Source organism: Tachypleus tridentatus, chromosome 6, assembly GCF_004210375.1.
Source record: "Tachypleus tridentatus isolate NWPU-2018 chromosome 6, ASM421037v1, whole genome shotgun sequence".
NCBI classification, from domain to species: domain Eukaryota; kingdom Metazoa; phylum Arthropoda; class Merostomata; order Xiphosura; family Limulidae; genus Tachypleus; species Tachypleus tridentatus.
Window position 1 is genome coordinate 165,344,491 of NC_134830.1, and position 14,679 is coordinate 165,359,169.

Consider the following 14,679-nt stretch of genomic DNA (forward strand, 5'->3'; position numbering starts at 1 on the left):
AGCTAAAATTAAACTGAAGTGGTGAGTGGTGAGCTCCTGTAAGTATATTACCATGGAAAGTTCTAGAAAATTCTCGTAAGTTCTGCAACTTTCTAGAAAGTTCTTGAAAATTGTTGTAAGTTCGATAAAATTTTCTATCAGCTATTCAGCACTGAATCTATCTGGAATGTTCTGGAAAATGGCTAAATTTGAAAATTTCATTATCCAGGTTGCAAAAGCAAAGTTTGAAGAGAAAGAAATAGGTCTTTTTTCATTTACTTTAGGCACAAGCAATTGGGAAATAACACTTTCTGACCAGGAACAAGGAAAAGTAAACATTTTGTTTCATAGTGTTATAACTATACATAAGAAACTGGAATGGTTGAACTACGTGGTAAACCAATAGAATATGTTTGATGGAATTCTTATGACCAGCGAACTTGTCGACAAACATGCATTTTCTAGGTTTCCTGTTAAGCAAAAATATTTTTTCCGGAAGTATCGAAACCTGATGTTAAGCCCTCAGATTTAACGCTGGGCAATCAGAGATGGGGATCTTTCTTGGAAGACAGAAATCCTCGAGCAAAGGTTAAAAAAAAAAGTGAACATTTTGCCAACGTTTGTATAGATGTTATGGCGACGATTTACTTTAACAGAACGAAGATCAGTGGAGTTATCAAATTTATTTATAATTTACTTTATTAGTGCTTGAAAGAGGAGTAGACGACGCAGAATATAGAGACCGAAACTAATTAAGTCATGAACCAATGAGGCAGTGAAAGTATGTCCAAGAATACTCAGTGGGACTTGAGCTAATTACAATTTTCATTGTATAGCCGTGAATTTCACCATTAGCCTCTTTATATCACCACACAGACGTTATACATAGATAAGTTTGACTACCAAAAATTATTACGTTTCATTTCTTTAAACTACTGATATCTGAAGACACCAACTGTTACGATTATAAGGCTAAGCAATACCATACACAAAGCTTCAATAAGATTTCGAGACCTCAGAACGTCATTCCATCTCATGTTGTCACACCAGTCATTCTCCATCTGACGACCATGCATCTTGACAACAGTCCTGTTGCGTAGTTTCCATTGTAAAAAAATCTACCACGCCCAGCCACTCCATTAATTCCTGCAAGGTTTTCATAATCAATATAATTTATGACGACGATAGTTTTCCAGCCCAAATCCGTAGACGTGTGTCCAATATTTTCATACTGCAGTATGGAATATCATGTACACCCGTTTCATTCTCCAGAAGCACATCTGATACGACAGATATGTCATAAAGAAACTTGTGTACATGTTAGTAGTTTCACTTTTCCAGACGGATATTCTTCGTTATTCTTGATGACGAGAAACACGCTCGAAATAAAAATGTATCTCAGAACGGCTGAGATGACCCAGGAAGGTCGAAACGTCATTCTCTCCTTTTCAGTAAGTGTTAATACCTATACCAGCCGTTCTGAGATACATTCTTCATTAATGTGTTAAGTGCTATTGCCCGAAGTATATAAGCGGATTTTACCATTGGTCGTATTGTTCGTAGGTTCTTTCTTACCTTGTTATAAGACACCGCATTTTGATTACCATGGCTGGAGTACGACTTGTCATAAGTCTCTTTCTTATTGGTTCTGGTGCCCCGATTTGATCTATATTCCTTTGTTTTACAGTGTGATTAAATACAAGGGATAACATTGTCTTGAAAATTCAAATCCTTTATCTGTACACATGTTTACGATATGTCTGTATGAATATTCTGCGCCAGAAAATGATGTTACGTATTATTCATATACACCAGGGGTCACCAAACTACAGCTCGCGGGCCGGATACGGCCCTCGAGGTCATTTTGTCCGGCCCGCCAGCAGCTAGCCGCTTGGAAATAAAAAGTGACATTTCATCAAATGTCCGACTGTCATAACAAAATAAATCACACCGATGGTCGCTTTAAGCTGGCAAACACAAGACGTTATGATAAAAAGAAACAAGGCTGGCACGCGCATTTTTAACCAATAGGAAAATTCTTCTTTCGTCCTTGGTACCCGTTTATTCATACTAAGGCACGTACCTATGAAAGCATTAGGATTTCGAAAACATGTACAGACTTAACCCTCGTCCTCTCAACTCATCTTGTAAATTCAGCGGCATAGGGTTACCGCTTCAGCAAGCTCATTTCTCTTATTAGTCGGGTTATGCGCTTTTCGTAACTCTTTCTTAGGTAAGTGTCGTGGCAAACGTACATACGTTTCAATGTATTTTGTTTGTGCGTTCTTGGACCAGTACAATACTTTTCTCACAGCGTTCTGTGTTTTTCATTTTCGGATCCTGTTTTTTTCACCCATCGTTATGGCTACTTTTAAAAGAAGAAAAGTGGACTCTGAGTGTCGTGAAGAATGGGGAGAAAAGCACTTCTTTGTGGAAACAAGAAAGCTACTTGTGTGATATCCACCGAAAGTGTTGCCGTTTTGAAAGAGTACAATCTTATGAAACAAAACATCTATCAACATATTTGAAATTTTCAGGAAAGTTCCGTTCTGAGAAATTTGAATCCATGAAACGTATTTTTGAATCTCAAAATAATCTCTTCACGAGAAAGTTTGCTGAAAATGAATCTGTTACTTGTACAAGTTACAAAATAGTGCATAGGATGGCAGAGCGAGGAAAACCTTTTACTGACGGCAACTTCGTCAAAGAGTTTATGATGGAAGCAGCAAATGAGCTGTGTCCTGAAAAAACCAATTTCTTTGAAAGTATCAGCCTTTCAGCAACTTCAGTTCCACGGAGAGCAGAAGAACTTGGGGAGAACATCGCATTACAGATACGCCAAAAAGCAAGAAACTTCCTATGGTATTTTCTAGCACTGGACGAGTCTACTGATCTCTCGAGTACGTCACAACTTCTCGTGTTCATTCGTGGAGTTAATTTGGACTATCAGATCACGGAAGAGTTGGCATCAGTTTGCAGCATGCACGGAAGAACAACTGGAGAAGACATTTTCATGGAGGTGCATAAAACTTTGCAAGACTATAACCTTCAGTGGAATCAGCTTAGAGGTGTAACAGTTGATTGAGGAAAAAAACATGGCTGGAATAAAGAAGGTGGGGCTGATCAGGAAACAGTTGGTAGATCTTTAACTCCCAAGCGCTCTGTTCATACACTGCATCATACATCAGCAAGCACTTTATGGAAAATACTTGGATATTTCTTGCGTACTGAAACTAGTCATTTCTGCAGTATCATCGCCAGTTCAAGGCGTTTCTTGAAGAAATTGATTCAGATTTTTGTGACATGCCTTATCACACGGTGGTGAGGTGGCTCAACTGAAGTAAAGTCTTGTCTAGTTTTTATAAGCTGAGAAGAGAAATAGATATATTTCTTATCGAGAAATAGAGAGCCGATCCACTTCTGTCGGATCCAACCTGGTTGTCAAAGTTGTCATTTTTGGTTAACATCGCATCCCACATGAATGAATTGAACTTGAAACTTCAGGGGGGAGAATAACTTTGTCTGTGATCTGTATAGAATCATTAAAGGATTTTGGAGAAAGCTGTCATTGTTTGAAGCACATTTGGAAGGAGGAAACCTCTCTCATTTTCAGTGTTTCAATGAGTTTCATGCTGGAATCACAGAAGATGTCAACCTGGAGTTTCAAAAAATGATTATTGGTGATTTAAATAAGCATTTTTAGAGAGATTTTCGGATCTCGACAGAATCCAAAGTGACATTCTCCTTTTTCAGAATCTTTTTGATTGTGTCATTGATGACATGCCAGTGGAACTTCAGCTGGAGGTCATCGATTTGCAAGGAAATGACTTGTTGAAAGCAAAACACAGAGAGGCGCAACTTTTTGCATTTTACAGCTGCATACCTGAAGATGATTTTCCAAAGCTGAAGCAGTTCACATCTGGTATGGCATCAGTGTTCGGAACAACTTATGTCTATAAACAAGCATTTTCAAAAAATGAAGTATGTGAAGTCGGTACATCGATCAAGGTTGACTGATAAACATTTGAAAGCAATTCTAATGATTGGATGCAGCAATTCAAAACCGAACATTGAAGATATTTTGAAAGCCAAACGCCAATTTCATAAATCTCACTAAATTCTTTGCGGCTTAGTGAAATTCAGATATGTACTCACTATGTGCGATGTGACAATTACTTTTGCTAATGTCACCTTCTTTGATAACCTTTTGGTAAATAAAAAATGTTGGTTGCATTTCTGTTTGTTTTTTATTATATGTGTGTATTGTATGCTACTCCCACATGGCTAATGTAGCATCCTAAACTTAGTGTTAAGTCTTTTACAGAGAGCTTTCGTTCTACCTTATGAGTATTGAACATAATGATCATGTGGCCCGCGATTCTCATTCCCCAGGTAATCTGGCCCCCTGTGAAAAAAGTTTGGTAACATTTGACATACACCATCTGTTTTCGGTGTTATCACACTACCGACTTGTTTATTTGTTTTTTAATTTCGCGCAAAGCTACACAATAGCTACCTGCGCTAATCGTCCCCAATTTAGCAGTGTAAGACTAGAGGAAAGGCAGCTAGTTATCACTACCCACCGCCAACTCTTGGGCTACTCTTTTACCAACAAATAGTATGATTTACTGTCAATTTATAACACCCTTCACGGCTAGAAGGGCAAGCATATTTCGTGTGACGGGCATTCGAACCCGCGACCTTCAGATTACAAGCCGAGCGCCTTAATCATCTAGCCATTCCGGGCCCACTACTTACTTAATGCAATACTATGTCCAATTGTAGTTCCGATATGTGCCATTCAACAGAGACACTAGGTCGGTTGTGGTAATCACGCGACCCGTTGAGTTGCATGGCGCAAGATCTATTGTGTATAAATTGTACGATTTAAGAACGTATTATTTTTATGTCAGTATACTATATGTGTCTATTGAAGAAGGGTATGAATTATTTATACTGTATTTTTTACAGAAACGAGTTAACAATTTACAAAAGCTAATAATGTATGAATTACGGTTGGTTTACTTTAAACAGATACTAACCCTGAATGCTGCATGATTCAGCCGAATCATTTTTCAGTTCACGCACTATTTATAATTTTATTACTCTCTCTAACAGTTTAACCTTTGTTTTAATTAGTATGAAAATTCTGCATAGTTAACTAAGAACCAGTGTGTCTCCATAAACAATTCGTACTTAAACATTTTAAACAATTATGTTTAATATTTAGATAATTAATAATTAGGGATCTATACGGCTTGGTTTGTTTTGAATATCGCGCAAAGCTACATGAAGGCTATTTACACTAATCGTCCTTAATTTAGCAGTGTAAGACTAGAGGGAAGGCAGCTAGTCATCACCACCCGCCACCAACTCTCTGGCTACTCTTTTACCATCAAAAAGTGGGATTGACCGTCACATTATAACTCCCTCACGGCTGAAAGGGTGAGCATGTTTGGTGTGACGGATATCCGAAACAGCGACTCTCGAATTAGGAGTCCAGTGACTTTACCACCGGAACATGCAGGGCTCGGATCTATATGGATATATCGTAAATGTACTTGGCGTTATACATACAGGGACGATTATGAGAGCTGAGGGTAAATGTGTATAAAATGGCCTGGCATGGCCTAGCGCGTTAAGGCGTGCGCTTCGTAACCTGAGGGTCGCGGGTTCGCGCCCGAATCGCGCCAAACATGCTCGCCCTCCCAGCCGTGGGGGCGTTATAATGTGACGGTCAATCCCACTTTTCGTTGGTAAAAGAGTAGCCCAAGAGTTGGCGGTGGGTGGTGATGACTAGCTGCCTTCCCTCTAGTCTTACACTGCTAAAATAGGGACGGCTAGCACAGATAGCCCTCGAGTAGCTTTGTGCGAAATTTCAAAACAAACAAACAAACTTACATACAGATATCTCATGAATCTCACTTCCAGAAAAGGTCCGTCATGGGCAGATGGTTAAGGCACTCGACGCGTAATCCGAGGGTCGTGGGTTCGAATCCCCGTCACACCAAACATGCTCGCCCTTTTAGCCGTGGGGGCGTTATAATGTGACAGTCAACCCCACTATTAGTTGGTAAAAGAGTAGCCCAAGACTCGGCAGCGGGTGGTGATGACTAGCTCGCTGCCTTCCCCCCCATGTCTTACACCGCTAAATTAGGGACGGCTAGCGCAGCTAGCCCTCGTGTAGTTTTGTGCGAAATTCACAACAAACTGAACAAACCTTTTCAGATAATGACCTCATATGGGCTTACCAAAACACTTTGTCTTTGTATGTGAAGAAGTGGAGTTAAATATGAATATTATGCCACCATACTCTTTCAGAATATTATTTGGTTGACCTGAATGTGAAATGGCAAAAAACAACAACAAAGAAATTGATTTTTTTTCTATCTACACTCCCATTACAATTTCCTCTAGTTTTCGTTTGTATATTCAATGGAAGTAAGAAAAATAAGAAAGGAATTCCACACGTCTCTCCAAGAGTGAGGCTATATATTAATTTCACTGATTGGTAAGGTTTACCCTTGATGAAAATTTGATGACAGTTGATGAAAATTTCTTGGAATGGTCTTGTCACGTGACAGGAAGTTATATTGTGTGTGTTAATATTGTGACTGACATGAGAGAGATTAAAGCGTAATTTGACTGGGCGTGTACTTTAAAATTTAGTTTCTATGTGGTTCTTGTTTCATCTAATTGATTTAAAACTTTGGTTCAGGATACATACAGTTTTTGGGTTACAAGCTGAAATAATTATATTATTTACCGCAAAAATAACTTCAAGACCATAATTAGTGGTGTATTAAAAAGGGGTCGTCTGAGGTAAGTGTTACAGTCAGTTTTCTCTAGTGATAAGATTTTATAATACTTCTCTGTAATGCATTCAAAGACGGTAATAATCCAGTGGAAAACTACGCTTTTTAAATACTACTGAAAAATATCACCTTTGTTCACACAGTTGCTAAATATCGTAGATGATCCTGGTAGGTGTGTTACTGAACTACACAGTAAAATATTACCTTTGTTCACACAGTTGATAAATATCGTAGATGATCCTGGTAGGTGTGTTACTGTACTACACAGTAACATATAACCTTTGTTCACACAGTTGCTAAATATCGTAGATGATCCTGGTAGGTGTGTTACTGTACTACACAGTAAAATATCACCTTTGTTCACACAGTTGCTAAATATCGTAGATGATCCTGGTAGGTGTGTTACTGTACTACACAGTAAAATATCACCTTTGTTCACAAAGTTGCTAAATATCTTAGATGATCCTGGTAGGTGCGTTACTGTACTACACAGTAAAATATCACCTTTGTTCACACAGTTGCTAAATATCGTAGATGATCCTGGTAGGTGTGATACTGTACCACACAGTAAAATATCACCTTTGTTCACAAAGTTGCTAAATATCGTAGATGATCCTGGTTTGTGCGTTACTGTACTACACAGTAAAATATCACCTTTGTTCACACAGTTGCTAAATATCGTAGATGATCCTGGTAGGTGTGTTACTGTACCACACAGTAAAATATCACCTTTGTTCATACAGTTGCTGAATATCGTAGATTATTTAATTTCTTTTATTTAAAATAATGTTTATTTTACTGACTTCTTTTGCAGATTATTTCTACCTTACATCCACGGTGTGCAAACTGCGGGCACGTCTCCCACGAAAGGGGTGCAGCTGTGACTATGGGAACAAATGATTTCTTTTGTTTTTAAATTTCGCGCAAAGCTACACCAGGGCTATCTGCGGTAGCCGTCCCTAATTTAGTAATGTACGAAGAGGGGGAAGGCAGCTAGTTATCACCACCCATTAATAAATCATGAGCCACTCTTTTACCAACGAATACTGGGATTGACTATGACATTATAACGTTATTACAGCTGAAAGGACGAGCTGGTTTGGTATTAATATCGAAATGCAGCTGGATCTTACCATCCACCGCCAACTCTTTTATCAATGAATAATGGTAAAAGAGTTGGCGGTGGATGGTGAGATGGACAAAGCGCAGATAACTCATTACGTAGTTTTGCTTTAACGCAACATCTAGCTGCATTTTAAACTGCATCGTTACAATATTACCCCCTTACGGCTAAAAGAGAGAACATATTTGGTGTGACGGGGATTCGAACTCGCAAACTACCGATTACAAGTCGATCGCCCTAACCACCAGGCCATTAAAACCTTTGACCTAGAAAACTGTAAGTTTCAGAATGTTGCGCATAACTACACGTGAGCTATATGCGCGTAGCTGTCTCTAACTTGTAAGTAATCGTTTAAATAGCGAAGACAGATATAGTCAAGAGCTCTCACGCTCACCATGTCTTGAAAAACCGTAAATTGTCTGACAGAATAGTTAGATTTTGAACTATTTGAAATATGAACTATGGCTGACACATTTAATTGACAGTCGACTTCTATGGCCACCTAGTGATATACTGCTGTATCTTAGCAATAATAAGAATTATGTACGAGAGTCGTCAATCTAGAAAATAATTGTAACTTAGAATAAGACATTTTTATTTTTACATCTTCTGTTAAGAAATCTCCATAAAATTCGCAATATTATTTGCCTCATTAAAGTCCCACAATATAATACTCATGCTAAAAAAACTGGTTTTATTTTATGCTTCTAAAATAAAGAAACCGTTTTTTTTTAAGGTAGCACACAAGTTACAGCGAAACCCACATCACTGTTTGAAGTGCGCGTCAAGATGGCCGTCAGTATACCTGGTGTGATTTCCATTGGTATTTTTTACGTTATTATTCTCATTGTGGGAATATGGGCGAGTCGGAAGAAGAAGACCTGTTCTGGCCAATCAGAATCTGAAGAGATCATGTTGGCAGGCAGAAATATTGGGTTTGTTGTAGGAGTTCTAACAATGACAGGTACGTGTTGTATAAAAACTATACCTTTAGGTACACAGATCCAAAAATAAGTAAATAAATATACACATAAATAAGTCCTTCATATATTTGGTAAAGTATACAACTTACAACCATATTTTCAAATGTTCTATAAAATGTATTAATTTATAAGTACAATCATAATCCAATGTTCTAGTTTATTAGCATTCGAGAAGTTTCTAATGGTTTTCACATTCTGTAATTTTAGATTATTTTGATGATTTTTATTTATCGAGTACTCAGATAAGTCAGCAGGACGTTAATGGACTTTAAAGAACAAAATCCGGGGTTTGATCCTCCGAAGGGCCCGGCATGGCCAAGCGTGTTAAGGCGTGCGACTCGTAATCTGAGGGTCGCGGGTTCGCATCCCCTTCGCGCCAAACATGCTCGCCCTTTCAGCCATGGGGGCGTTATAATGTGACGTACAATCCTACTATTCGTTGGTAAAAGAGTAGCCCAAGAGTTGGCGGTAGGTGGTGATGACTAGCTGCCTTCCCTCTAGTCTTACACTCCTAAATTAGGGACAGCTAGCACAGATAGCCCTCGAGTAGCTTTGTGCGAAATTCAAAAAACAAACAATTGATTCCCCCGAGGTGGACAAAGTGCAGATAACCCATTACGTAGCTTTGCTTTAACGCAACAGTATAATATAACAACACCTTTAACAGCTCCAACGTTTTCCGCATCAACACCTACAGTAACACTCAATGTTTTCCACTTATCGACACCTACATAACAATGAATGTTTCTCACACATCGACACCTTGAAAGCTCCAGTTATTATTCCAATATAAAAACTTTCAATAATATATTAAAACCTTCAATATTATTCAGTGATTTTTATAAACAAAATCTTTAATAATGTAATATCTTCAACCGTGTAAAAGGTTTTCGTACATCGCTTACCTTCTGTAGTGCCTAACTGTTTCCATTTGCTTTGCTTATTTGTAATTCAGCAAAAAGCTATACAATGAGCTGGCTGTGTTCTGCCCACCACGGGTATCGAAACCCAGTTTCTAGTGTTGTAAGTCCGCGGTTATGCTGCTGTGGCATTGGAAGACGTTTCCACATGCATGCATCTTCGATACCGCCATTAGTTTCCATGTGTTGATATCCTGAATAGAGTGAATGGATTTCATATATTGATACCTTCTCTAACTTCAAGTGGTTTTTCGTATTTTAATATCTTAAACAGCAATGTTTAGTGACATTAATACATCGTTATTTTAAATAGCATTAATTAGCTATCCCATGATGTTTTTTTGTTAATTTTGCGCAAAGCTTCTCTAGGGCTGTCTGCGCTAGCCGTCCCTAATTCAGCAGTGTAAGACTAGAGGGAAGGCAGCTAGTCATCACCACCCACCACCAACTCTTGGGCTACTCTTTTACCAACGAATTGGGGATTGACCGTGACTTTATAATGCTCTTACGGCTAAAATGGCGAGCATGTTTAACTCGACGTGGGCGCGAACCCGCGACCCTCGGATTACGAATCGAACGCCTTAACCACCTGGCCATACCGGGCGGTGATATTGTTACACTGTACTTTAACCTACGACTGTTTACATTGATTTCTAACACTGATTTATTGTTTAGTTCTTTTATGCTGACATATTTAATATCATTATATGATAATATTTAACGTATAATATGTGATAAATAATACGTATTAATTCTATGTACTTATTGAGACATTTAATATAAATTAACCTCTTTAATAATATTCGCTTGTTATCGATCGGTAATTTATTTCATCTCTTACCGAGATATTAAATGAATAAATTTATGATCAGTATGTTTTTATTATGTTTTTTAAGTAATAAACTTATAATGTTTGTGTGGAAAAAAGTATTGTAATAAGTTATTATAAAATGCTTTACCAAAATTTAGCCATGTTGGTATGCAGTGTGACTTATACAAAAGTTGTAAGCACATAATTTGCCAAATTAGCCATCAATGAATTGATAATGTTCAATAACTGTCGATTATGAATACCGTCATAGATCTAAATAACTATCATATATTAACATTTTCTGTTCCCCAGTGGGTCTGCAGTATGTCTACGGACGTACGACTCTAGGAACAGGGTTTCGATGCTCGTGATGAGCAATGCATAGAGAGCCCATTGTGTAGCTTTGTGCTTAATTCCAAACAATATTAACCTCTTTATTGACATATTTTAACTGTTTTATAGATCTAACCATTAACATATATTAACATCTTTCTAGATCATTAACTAGAGCATTTATTAACCTGTATTTATTGTTTCTTGCAACTAACACATTGACCTCTTTATTAGCATCCAATGACTGATGCATATTAACCTCATTAATAGTTTACAACAATTAACACATTTTAATCTTAATAGCACTCAATAATTGCATATGTTATCTTCTTTGATAGATACAATAACAAACATGTACTAGATTAACTTTTTCAGCGTACCCCGAGAGTGTTCTCTTTCAAGAGTAGATTCAACCAACATTGAGTATGACAAATATTTTTATTTATTGCTCTTTAAGTTCACATATCACGCTGTATTGTAGTATACAGAATGCATACTTCTTCTCATGATTCATAGAATGCGCACGTTTTCCTGACATCACGACTGTGCGAGTTGCAATGATGTTAAGCGTCCTACATGTGACGTCATTTTAATGCCTATTGACTGACTAAAAGACAACACACTACTGTGGTTAAAACAGGTGACTCCATCCAGGCGGTACTCGGTCCCATTTTTAGGGAAATAATTGTTGTTGTTTTTGAATTTCGCACAAAGCTACCCGAGGGCTATCTGTGCTAGCCGTCCCTAATTTAGCAGTGTAAGACTAGAGAGAAGGCAGCTACTCATCACCACCCACCGCCAACTGTTGGGCTACTCTTTTACCAACGAATAGTGGGATTGACCGTCACATTATAACACCCTCACGGCTGGGAGGGCGAGCATGTTTGGCGCGACGCGGGCACGAACCCGCGACCCTCGGATTACGAGTCGCACGTCTTACGCGCTTGGCCATGCCGGGCTCATAGGGAAATAATAACACATTTAATTGATAGCGTTAATGACTATCATACATTGATACATTTCATAAGCATGATTTATATTTGATTTATGGCCCGGCATGGCCAGGTGGTTAAGGCACTCGACTTGCAATCCGAGGGTCACGGGTTCGAATGCCCGTGACACCAAACATTCTCGCCCTTTTAACCGTGAGGGCATTATAAAGTTACGGTCAATCCCACTATTCGTTGGTAAAAGAGTAGCCCAACAGTTGGCGGTGGATGGTGATGACTAGCTGCCTTCCCTCTAGTCTTATACTACTAAATTAGGGACGACTAATGTAGATAGCTCTCGCGTAGTTTTGCGCAAATTAAAAACAAACCAATAACTGATTTAACCATGATGTTAATAACCTCTCAAGTCAAGATGAATAGGAAACTGGTGTACAGAATACAATATCGAGTATGAATTTCCTTTTGCACTAAATTTTGTTAACTTCATATGCTTTAGAAAAATCTCTGAACTTGCTTTATGCAAGATAAATGTTTCTATAAAGGAAACAGTTTCAAATTTTACCTTATACTCTTGTTTCTTTGCTGTTTTTTTATCAGCTACTTGGGTGGGAGGTGGATATATTAACGGAACAGCGGAAGCCATATATAGTAATGGTTTGGTGTGGTGCCAGGCTCCTTTTGGCTATGCTCTTAGCCTCCTTATAGGTGAGTGTCAAGTCCTGAGAAATCACACGTTACTAACTTCGTGACCATCTAGTTGATCCTTCATTTTAATATTGTAACATTCAATCACGTGTTTTTATTTTACATTCAGTTCTTAACGTGATTAAACTTGAGAATAGTAAGAAACAAAGATATGGGCTGGAAGAGGGCGCTGTCAGATCAAGTTTGAAGTACTAGTTTTAGTTTTAGAGTACTAATATAATACTAAACACCAAACTTTTTTTCTCACCTTTCAAGGTTTACATTCACTATCAGAAAGTATTTAAGTTTTGATAGTTTTGTTCAACGTATTATCTCCCAAATATTTGATTTTTAAGAAAAAAAAAGTAGTATATTTAGCGATATATTGTGACAATGATACACCGTAAGTTTGCAAAATATTGTTTATATGCAGTTACGACAGAAAGTGTTCGTACCCCTGCTTCGTGACTAGTTGTTTCCTCATAACATAAAAAGTATCATGATTAGGGTAATGAAAGTATAACATATTATAAATATTATACAAACACACATCTACATAAATTTTTATGTAAATTAAACGACAAATAAACTGTTTATAAACAAATAACCAAACATAAGAGGGGCAGAAAGTGTCCGTGCGTCTACTTTAATCGTCAGTTCTGTAGCCTTTCAGGTGAATTACTTGGCGCAATCTCTCCTCATAGCCCTCCATGATTGTTTGACAGTACTCGACTGGTATTATCTTCCATTTTCTTTACAGAAGGCCTCCAACTCTTGCAAGTTTTTCGGATGACGCTGATGAACCCTGGTCTTCAACTCATGCCAAACGTTTTTAATTGGGTTGAGATCGGGTGACTGCGATGGCCACTTCAGAACGCTTATATGATTCCTCTGCACATATTTCGATGTGTGCTTAGGGTCATTGTCGTGTTGGAAGATTCAACGACGCCAAGCCGCAAGTTTGGAACATCATTCTTGATATAAGTGCCTAATATATCAACGTACTTTTTTTTTTTTTTTCATGATTCCGTTGACGCGGTGAAGACTGCCTACACCAGAAGAGCTGAAGGAGCTCCATAGTATGATCAAGCAACCTCCGTGTTTAACTGTAGGGACGGTGTTCTTTGGAAGATTTCATTCCCCCTTCTTACGGAAAATATTGCGAATAGCATTGTGGCCAAAAAGCTCGATTTTAGTCTCGTCTGACCAAAGAATACTCTTCCAATAGGCAAAGGGTTTATCTACATGCTTTCTTGCACACCTCAATCGTGCTTCTAAATATACAAGCTTTAAATATGGAGTTCTACGAGGACGGCATGCTTTGAACCCAGAAGAGCGTTACATGTTCGTAGCTGTAGAGGTGCTTACTTCAACCTCAGTTTCCCTTACCAGTTTCTGTATGTCATTAGGTGTTAAACGATGGTTTCTACTAACTTTTTTGAGAACCTTCCTCTTGGTTCTCTCTGGAATTTTGGTGGCGCGTCCGGAACGAGGGAGGTTAGCAGTTGATCATGTAAGCTTAAACTTGGCAATTATCTTTTGAACAGTACATTTCGGCACATTAAGTTGTGTAGCAATACCGAAAAGAGACATACAAGACTTGTATTTTACAATAATTTGTTTTTTTAAATCACTGGATAGTTGTTTCCTGTTCGCCATGATGACCAAGAAGATAACGACGGATACGGCGCTAAATTGCCGGAAGTAAATTTTTTGCGAGCTAAATTCCAATAATTATAAACCCAGTGTCTAGTTTTGGAATGGTATAATGTAGTTTATTCGCCAAACTAAACAAAATTTGTACGGGACTATCAGTTTTTTCACACGTTCTGAAATGTACGAACTCTTTCTGCTCATCCTATTTTTGGTTATTTGTTTATAAACAGTTTATTTGTCGTGTAATTTACATAAAAAATTACGTAGATGTATGTTAGAACAATATTTATAATATATTTTACGTACATTAGCCTAATCGTGATACTTTTTAAGTTATGAGCAAAAAACTCGGGACGCAAGAGTACGAACACTTTTTGTCGTAACTGTATCATCATAATAAAGCTAACAAAATTAACAGCGACATC

At 38.0% G+C, this 14,679-nt stretch overlaps 1 protein-coding gene across 6 annotated transcripts in view; it reads left to right on the plus strand.

Moving 5' to 3' along the window:
• Positions 1 to 14,679, plus strand: part of LOC143254357 (high-affinity choline transporter 1-like) — a 47,073-nt gene that overhangs the window by 20,801 nt on the left and 11,593 nt on the right. For 3 of the 6 annotated variants that reach the window (XM_076509417.1, XM_076509414.1, XM_076509412.1), the window contains exons 2-3: positions 8,654 to 8,881; positions 12,512 to 12,619. In XM_076509417.1, the coding sequence (XP_076365532.1) occupies positions 8,707 to 8,881; positions 12,512 to 12,619 (283 nt within the window). In that variant the 5' untranslated portion in view covers positions 8,654 to 8,706. Of the gene's footprint in view, positions 1 to 6,617; positions 6,802 to 7,444; positions 7,488 to 8,295; positions 8,461 to 8,653; positions 8,882 to 12,511; positions 12,620 to 14,679 lie in introns of those variants that run through there. The other 3 variants (XM_076509413.1, XM_076509416.1, XM_076509415.1) reach the window with 3 other exon arrangements.